The 10,000-nt window shown below is 47.7% G+C and overlaps 2 protein-coding genes across 2 annotated transcripts in view; both read right to left on the bottom strand.

The window, feature by feature from the left end:
- LOC306917668 (myosin light chain 3, skeletal muscle isoform-like) overlaps positions 1-10,000 on the bottom strand; it is a 407,220-nt gene that overhangs the window by 220,981 nt on the left and 176,239 nt on the right. The window lies entirely within an intron of this gene.
- LOC306917113 (sodium channel protein type 2 subunit alpha-like) overlaps positions 1-10,000 on the bottom strand; it is a 28,889-nt gene that overhangs the window by 16,472 nt on the left and 2,417 nt on the right. Inside the window, exons 3-5 of the mRNA XM_079495246.1 lie at positions 9,481-9,717; positions 7,055-7,417; positions 712-871 (exon numbers count right to left, since the gene is read on the bottom strand). Coding sequence (XP_079351372.1) covers positions 712-871; positions 7,055-7,417; positions 9,481-9,717 — 760 coding nt within the window. The remainder of the gene's footprint in view (positions 1-711; positions 872-7,054; positions 7,418-9,480; positions 9,718-10,000) is intronic.

Genomic DNA, 10,000 nt, shown 5'->3' on the forward strand with positions numbered 1-10,000 from the left:
TAAAAAAAAAAAGCTAAACTGAATCCAGTTCTGGTGAGTCGCGGGGGGCGTGTGCACGAAACGAGCACGCGCGCAACAAATTCACGGGACCGCGCTCACGTAAATACGCTTGCGTTGTCGCACCGCGACTTCTCCGAGGCAAACACGCAGGTCTCATTGAAAATGAACTATAGGCGCGTTTGCAAGGCCCTTTAAGCATTATGTTATGCTTTAGATATTGAAAATAGCAGATCTACAAGCTCAAATATCCTACGAGTAGGGCAACCAAATGTGACTAAATTTGACTGAGGGGCTGCCATTGGATTTTTTTAATTTTCGTTTTTTCACGTCATATGAAAGCAGGGAATCATAGCTTCAAATTGACATATTGGTTGTTCAGTTTGACCCACCAGTTTTGGAGATATGGCTTATAGAGTAATGTCTTACAGAAAACAGAAAATTGAGAAAACAGGCTTGAAAGGTTCACTTCTGTGGTCTCTAACATTACACCTAGCTACATGTTTAAGCATTTATTTCATATTTACATGTCGATTTCAGCTCTGACACTTATTTCAGACATGCTCTAGTATGTGAAGAGTCTGCCTGTGCTATAAACTCATTTAAAAAAAGTGTTTCTCCTCTGGTGAACAGCTGGAATTTGCGCGATGGCAGTCTCTCAGTCAAATCTGGTCACAAATGGTCCGCTACGTCCCTGGTCTCACACTCTCTCACCTTCCGTGAAGCAGCCTTCGGGGTCCATGGACTCCTCGGGCTCCAGCTCCACCGACTCCCCTCCGTCTCCCGGGGGTCGGACGTCCACCGTGCTCCCCTCCGAGGAGCTCATGAGCGCGTCGTGATGCTGCGGCGGGACCTCAAACGCTACGTCAAGCTTCTAACGAGGGAAGGAAGGAAGGAAGGGAGGAAGGGAGGAGAGACCAGCGTGTTAAAACGTCACATGGCGTCAGGTGAAAAGCATCAGGCCCGTCATGCGTTGTGTTGGAGAGGCGCCAACCTTCTGAGCTGCTTGGAATTCATGTCGTAAATTAACACAAATCCACCCGTGCCACTTATTTATTACGGACACTGACATTTACAGCATAGCTCACAGAGTTGGACTCTTCCAACAAAACAAACAAAACAATCATTGTGATCGTTTCATCGTCACATGCAGCATATTGATCAAAAGTACCTACAGGCTTCGATATTGTTTTGATCTGTGGAGGTGGTGGTGGTGGGGGGGGGGGGGGGGGGGGGGGGGGAGTCCACCGGTCAAATCGTTTTTTTTGTTTTTTTTTTAGCACAAAGTGGGTGGGCCTTAGTGACACCGCGGTGCGCTGTGGGTACATTTGACCATGTGACCTGGGTCTGCCGAGGGACAGACTGGGGCATGCATGTATAATTCCAGTGCATTATCAATAAATTCAAGCCTGAAATATTGAGACCAAGCAGGACAGTCGATGCTCTAGTAGTATTTTCATGTCCACTGAAAATGGTCCAGCGTTGGTCCAACATCCTAAAATCCCCATTTTCAGAAAAAAGAAAAAATGCTTATTTTTTTTTCCTTTTACGTCAAAAGTAATTTCCCCCCACTCCCAAGCCTTATATATATGTACCACCCCAAAAAAAAAAAACACTGAACATTTTCCTCCACGACATGAAAACACACATTATTTCCATTCCTTAAAAAGCAGCGTACAAGCTTCACCTGCTCGTGTTGACGTAGAGATAGACGGAGAACCACATTAGCTTACCAGCAAAAACCAGCACTGTGCACTGTTTGTAAGACAACCATGTTGGTCTGCTGTTTTATATATATATATATCTTTTAGCAAAAGGCTCAGAAGTCACACCTCAGAAGTCTAGTGACAGGTGCGTAGGGCATACATTAAAAAGGGTATCTTTGAAAAACAAAGAAAGGGTCCCGCAGACACTTGCCAAAATGTTGCTCTTTATTAGGTCGACGTTTTGGGGCGCTTAAAGCTGCTATAAGCAATAATATGTCAAAACCTTTTTATTTTTTAGGTATTCAGACAGCCAGCAATGGGTAGAACGCTCCCAAAACATAATTAGTCTGTGACACATATAGGGGCCGCAATCTGCATTCAAAGATGTTCCTAGAAGCTTTGTCATTGGTCGAAAAAAACCCGGTCGCAATGACTAACCAATCAGGAAGCAGATAGGGAAATTGACCAATGACAAAGCTTCTAGGAAAATCTTTGAATGCAGATTGCGGCCCCTAGATGTGTCACAGAGACTACATTTTTTGGGGGAGCGTTCTACCCATTGCTGGTTGTTTGAATACCAACGTTTGGGTTTAAACGTTGGTTATGAGGCAATGTGTGTGTGGGTTTGGGTTTAAACGTTGGTTATGAGGCAATGTGTGTGTGGGTTTGGGTTTAAACGTTGGTTATGAGGCAATGTGTGTGTGGGTTTGGGTTTAAAACGTTGGTTATGAGGCAATGTGTGTGTGGGTTTGGGTTTAAACGTTGGTTGAGACAATGTGTGTGTGGGTTTGGGTTTAAACGTTGGTTATGAGACAATGTGTGTGGGGGTTTGGGTTTAAACGTTGGTTAAGAGGCAATGTGTGTGTGTGTTTGGGTTTAAACGTTGGTTATGAGGCAATGTGTGTGTGGGTTTGGGTTTAAACGTTGGTTATGAGGCAATGTGTGTGTGGGTTAGGGTTTAAACGTTGGTTATGAGACAATGTGTGTGTGGGTTAGGGTTTAAACGTTGGTTATGAGGCAATGTGTGTGTGGGTTAGGGTTTAAACGTTGGTTATGAGACAATGTGTGTGTGTGGGTTTGGGTTTAAACGTTGGTTATGAGGCAACGTGTGTGTGGGTTTGGGTTTAAACGTTGGTTATGAGACAACGTGTGTGTGGGTTTGGGTTTAAACGTTGGTTCTGAACAGATCTCTATAGCCATCACTCTGAAATTCCTGCCGAGTCTTTAGGGCTTTCACTTCTAGTGATTTTTACTACTAGTTGCCTACTAGTTGCCTATGTTTACTAGTCGACTAGTTGTTTAACTACCTATTATGTAAAACAAAGAGATACTCTTTTTGGTGTACCGTAGTGTGTTGTGGTTTAGCTACCAATCTATTTCACTGGCCATCCTCATCATATGCAAATGTACATCACGTCATCCTAGACAGTATACTGTATGATACTGTATAATATATAATACTGTATGATGTCATCCTAGACAGTGCAGCAGCTCTGATTGCCGTGGGAACACCAGCTAATATGGGGGGGGGGGGGGGGGGGGGGTGGAAGCATGCTCCTCACGACTACATCTTTAGAGGGCATTTAACCTTCATTCTCTCCCTAAAACCAGGGACCCCTCGACCTCTAACCCTAACCCTAAAACCAGGGACCCCTCGACCTCTAACCCTAACCCTAAAACCAGGGACCCCTCGAACTCTAACCCTAACCCTAAAACCAGGGACCCCTCGACCTCTAACCCTAAAACCAGGGACCCCTCGACCTCTAACCCTAAAACCAGGGACCCCTATTCCTCTTCTGGAGTACTTTGGTATACAGATTGAGGTTATTAAGAATCGTACTTCTTTTTTTTTAATATATATATATATATATATATATATATATATATATATATATATATATATATATATATATATATATATATATATATATATATAAAAGTATAATTTCGATTCAATAGTTCCAATAATTATAGTCACATAACATAAAAAACCAAGCCCAGTGTTGCAGTGGCCGAACGTAAATCACAGTCCCATCCAGGCCAGGTCTTTACGTTCCAACATGGAGAAATGCTAACATTGTCAGTGACTTAATTTCATAATTTGGGGCCTTGAGATTATATGAAAGTCAGTAAGTACAGAATAATAATTAAAAAAAAAAACAGAAAGGTCCTGATTTAGAACATTACAATTACAATCAGAATATTCGAATGGAACAGACCTGTGTTAATGTGTGATTTATTTGTTATTTGTGGCGATCTGCAAATTCAGAGGTGACTCATTTGTCCCTTTTATAGTCGTGTCTTCCCAGCCGTAGCTCAGAGAAGGTCTGTGAAGTGTGTATTCAGACCATCAGACCGATGAACCGACAGACAAATTAATGTTGTTAGCAACTCAATGTCTCTCTCTCTCTCTCTCTCTCTCTCTCTCTCTTTTTAAAAGAGATTCTCAATGGCTTTCTCCTTCCCCTCTCTCTCTCTCTCTCTCTCTCTCTCTCTCTCTCTCTCTGGGTGCTACCTCGCTCGCTGTGTGTGGATGCCAATAATCAAGTCCCATTCATTGTCAATTCAAAACCAAGCAATGGAAATCAAAAACAAGGAACATGTTAAGATGAGTTTTGTCTTATCGATGGAAGGGGGGGGGGGGGGGGGGGGGGTGTCACTCATCCGTAATGGCTTGCAACGGCAACATAGATGCCGGATGTCTGGAAATAGGATTATGAAGGGGGGGGGGGGGGGGGGGGGGGGTGTAGTGGTGTGGAAAAGGGGAGGAAAAACTCAAAGATTACAGCTTTGAATTTGCTGCTGGGGGGGGGGGGGGGTTTGGCAAGAAGCACGGGTGGTTGTCGGAGGGCAGACCAGGCAGGGAACGGGAGAAATGGGCAATCCACTGAAGGTATGAGCAAGAAACATGTGGTTTGTCTGTAAATGGCATATAGGATGCAATCCTTCATGGTTAGTGTGCTGCACGATATGGTACAATAAAGTAGAGTCTTACAAGTCTTCGCTCATTGAAAACCTTGAGAGCGTCTGAGACACAGCTGCAATAAGAGGGGGAGGGGGAGGGGGGCGGTAAACAAGGTAAGTCACCTGACGCAGGCACACCAATAGAAAGCCAGAGTACACAACGATGTCATTCTGTCAGCCATATACGGCACAGCAGTGTTGCCAGGTCCGCTTACTATAAGCAACTTTGCGGGATTGTTTTTCTAATGTTGCTTGAAAATATTGGTTGTTTTGCTTTTTTTTAGGGGGGGGGGGGGTGTAGTTGCCTATTTGGGCTTGCGTCCTAAATGTTGGGCTTGCTTTCGTAGACCACGGTTGCTTATTTCTGGCGCGACATCGGGCAACACTGCAGCACAGTTGGGGGTGGGGTGGGGGGACGGGGTGGGGGGTGGGGGAGGGGCGACAGGTTTACCACAACAAACATGTCGTTTATGCTTCAGAAAAACACACACAGGTTATAAATGATGTCATATCGTTGGCGTTTGCTGTTGAGGTGCAAGGACACCTGGGATGTCCTGGAAAACGGTTACTTTTCAGGGAAAAAACACAAAACAACAGTTTTTGTATTGGGTTGGCCTCTCCTTCTGCACCGTACTCCTTGCTGTCGTTCACTTCCCTGTTTACGGCTCAGAAAGAATGCCTCGTATCTCCTAATCTAGGGAGCTCTCCGTGGTTTTGACCAAACAGGCAAACTTCTGTCTTCATTTCTGACTTCTATTATGAATATTAACGCTTCTAGAGAGACTTTATCGTAATCATCGTGAGGTAAGCAAGCAATCCCGGCGCTCGATCATTGTGTTAATGTTCAATGCAAAAAAAATAAAAAATAAATCGCTAATCGCAATTATTAGTGCGATTAGCGATTTATTATTATCAGCACTCAGCCTTAGGGCTGAGTGCCGATGAGGCCTTAGGGCTGAGTGCTGATGAGGCCTTAGGGCTGAGTGCTGATGAGGCCTTAGGGCTGAGTGCCGATGAGGCCTTAGGGCTGAGGGCCAGCCGTTCGCTCAGTGGTTTTCAACCCTTTTCATATCAAGGTCCATTATTTATTTACTCCCCATTTGGTGAATAAATGGTAAATGGTGCATTTATATAGCGCCTTTATCCAAGGCGCTTTACATAGATGGTGCATTACATTCACCCAGTCACACACACACACACCGATGGCGGCGGAAACCATGCAAGGCACCAACCTGCACATCAGGAGCAATTAGGGTTCAGTGTCTTGCTCAAGGACACTTCCACACTAACTCTGGCAGAGCCCGACACACAACACGCACACACACACACGCTTCCCCCAACGGCTAGCATGCAACATTAAGCAATATCTTCAACAGGTTATAACACAGTGCCTTTGCTAGCATGTCTGTCAAATGAACCATGTCGCACACGCGCACACGCACGCACGCACGCACGCACGCACGCACGCACGCACGCACGCACGCACGCACGCACGCACGCGCACACACACACACACACACACACACACACACACACACACACACACACACACACACACACACACACACACACACACACACACACACACACACACACACACACACACACACACACACACACACACACACACACACACACACACACACACACACACACACACACACACTATGATCTAATGAGGACATGGAGTTAAGTGATCCTACTACAACATCAGCCCAGGGCATTTTGAGTCATTCCACCTCGTCGTGTTGTGCAGCGAGCGAGGAGAGGGAGAGGGAGAGGAGAAGAGAAGAGAAGAGAAGAGAAGAGAAGAGAAGAGAAGAGAAGAGAAGAGAAGAGAAGAGAAGAGAAGAGAAGAGAAGACATATCTCTGCCGTGGTGACAGACGGCGGCTGTGTTGTGACGCGTCACTAGTATGAATGAGTCAGCGAGCAGACATGGTGTCATCATCTCCCTGCAGAGAAGCTGCTCTTCTCCCTCTGACGTTCTGACGTGATCGCCGTCGACCTGTTCAACTAAATGTTGCCGTCTTTAAAACGTCCCGATGTAGACGAGTCTTCTGGTTTTCATCCTCGTAGCAGTCTTTGTGTTGACCTGTACTTTCCTTTGAACTGTAACCCATTCTACAAACTGTTAACCCATTTTGGGCGGGAACCGCTTTGTGTTTTAACTAAGCATTATGTTATACTTTAGCTATTGAAAAATAGCAGACCTACACGCGCTACGAGCTTGTAGGTCTGCTATCTTTGAAAAATCGTGAAATGCGGCACAAATCTTTGAATATATATTCTTTCAGAAGACTTTTTTAATTTCGATGTCAGGTCTAAATGGGTTAATAACCTTTTCAATCAGTCAATCAGTCAATCAATCAACCAATCAACCCTTACCTCCTTGCTGCCCTCCACGTCCGACGACTCGGCGCTGCTGAAGTCCGTGTTGAGGTTCTCGAAGTCGGACTCTCCCACGGCGATGGGGACCGTGACGGTGAGGCTGGGGTTGTGGATGAACGACATGTAGTCGCAGGACGAGTCCTCCCTCTTGGGGGGCAGGAGGGAGGGGTACCCCGCGGTGTCCCCCCCCGGGCGCCCGTTCCCCTCGCCACCCCCTGTGAGGAGGTAGTCCTCCTTCATGGTGATCTCCACCGAGGTGGTGTGGTTGGAGGAGGAGATGCAGTTGGTGCCCTTGTTGTTGCCGTTGATGCTGTCGAGGGCCTTCAGGATGCTGTCGTCCCCCACGCAGATACCCATGCCCTGGAGGTGACATATAATCCATTTAATCCATTTAATCCAGATACCCATGCCTTGGAGGTGACATTTAATCCATTCATAAAATGTGCCCATCGTTTATATCTCGTTTATATATATCATCGTTCACTTTTACCGACGGACCGGATGTTGTGTGTGTAGCAGCTAACAACAGCCACGACACTATCGATGCGATCGACAACAACGGGAGGTAAGATACAATCTAACGAGACTATAGCGACTGGACAGCGGGGGGCCCGTCTGACACATAACCTTTTTTTGGGTGGTGCAACTGTGTTGTGTGTTTGTGACTATGTATGTTTGTGTGTGACTCATGTGTGACTCATGAGTACCAGTAGGGGCGCTGTTGTGCCAGAAACAGAGAGATAGTGCTGCACTGTTGCCTGCTAATGAGAGAGAGAGAGAGAGAGAGAGAGGGAGGAGGGGGGAGTTGCACCACTCAGTTCACACGGGTGTGATTTTATAATTAGGTGGGATGATTTAGATCGCGAGTTATTAACGTTTTAAGATTTCCGTTGTCGTCGGCTAAACAGGCAGGGAACATTTTCGATGACGTCTCACTGTTGTGCAACACCGAGGATTGCGCAACAAGCGCCGCTAGGCTGTGGAGTGATGCGACCGGTTTTGATATCATTAATCTCCGTCTCCGGGCATCAGACCGAGACGTGGACGAGACGAGAGTATCTACATGGAAACTACATGGAAACTAAATGAAAACTAAGCTAGAACGACTAAAACTGAGACTAAATATACTGACAATTTTGTCAACAAATATAAAAACTAGACTAAAATGCTAGGAAGGGACTAGTGGACAAGAGATCCAGTATGAGTCATTTTACAATTAGTTGCATGCTGAAAATAGCCGATCTACAAGCTCACAACGCGTAGATCAGCTATTTTCAGCAAGTGTAAAATCAGGCATTACGACGGCATCAAGGCCTCCTAAGCACAGACTAACACCAAGACATTCCAGGTGACTAAAATGTGACTAAAACTAAATAAGAGATTATTGGTACTATGTACCCACCATGCCCATGTACCCACCATGCCCATGTTGATGCCCATTCCCATGCCCATGTACCCACCATGCCCATGTACCCACCATGCCCATGTACCCACCATGCCCATGCCGATGCCCATTCCCATGCCCATGTACCCACCATACCCATGTACCCACCATGCCCATGTACCCACCATGCCCATGTACCCACCATGCCCATGTACCCACCATGCCCATGTACCCACCATGCCCATGCCGATGCCCATTCCCATGCCCATGTACCCACCATGCCCATGTACCCACCATGCCCATGTCGATGCCCATTCCCATGCCCATGTACCCACCATGCCCATGTTGATGCCCATTCCCATGTCCATGTACCCACCATGCCCATTCCCATGCCCATGTACCCACCATGCCCATGTACCCACCATGCCCATGTACCCACCATGCCCATGTCGATGCCCATTCCCATGCCCATGTACCCACCATGCCCATGTCGATGCCCATTCCCATGCCCATGTACCCACCATGCCCATGTACCCACCATGCCCATGCCGATGCCCATTCCCATGTACCCACCATGCCCATGCCGATGCCCATTCCCATGTACCCACCATGCCCATGCCCATGTACCCACCATGCCCATGTACCCACCATACCCATGTACCCACCATGCCCATGTACCCACCATGCCCATGTACCCACCATGCCCATGTACCCACCATACCCATGTACCCACCATGCCCATGTACCCACCATACCCATGTACCCACCATGCCCATGTACCCACCATACCCATGTACCCACCATGCCCATGTACCCACCATACCCATGTACCCACCATGCCCATGTACCCACCATACCCATGTACCCACCATGCCCATGTACCCACCATGCCCATGTACCCACCATACCCATGTACCCACCATACCCATGTACCCACCATACCCATGTACCCACCATGCCCATGTACCCACCATACCCATGTACCCACCATGCCCATGTACCCACCATACCCATGTACCCACCATGCCCATGTACCCACCATGCCCATGCCGATGCCCATTCCCATGCCCATGCCGGGGGAGCCCTTGGTGGCGGCGCGCCCCAGGCACGCCCCCTGCTGGAAGAAGTTGCGCACGGCGGCCTTGAGCCAGGCGATGCCGCGCTGGATGCGCCCCACCGCCACCTGCAGGTTGTTCATCTCACTGTCGTCGTCTGTGGCCGCCAGGTTGTCTGCACTGAAGGAGCTCAGGAGGAGAGCCAGGAAGAGGTTCAGGACCTGGGGAGAGACCCGAACAGACATTAGAACAGGTCCAGGACCTGGGGAGAGACCCGGACAGATATTAGAACAGTTCCAGGACCTGGGGGGAGACCCGGACCGACATTAGAACAGGTCCAGGACCTGGGGAGAGACCCGAACAGACATTAGAACAGGTCCAGGACCTGGGGAGAGACCCGGACCGACATTAGAACAGGTCCAGGACCTGGGGAGAGACCCGGACCGACATTAGAACAGGTCCAGGACCTGGGGAGAGACCCAAACAGACATTAGAACAGGTCCA

The sequence above is a fragment of the Electrona antarctica genome (assembly GCF_951216825.1).
Source record: "Electrona antarctica genome assembly, chromosome: 24".
Classification (NCBI taxonomy): Eukaryota; Metazoa; Chordata; class Actinopteri; order Myctophiformes; family Myctophidae; genus Electrona; species Electrona antarctica.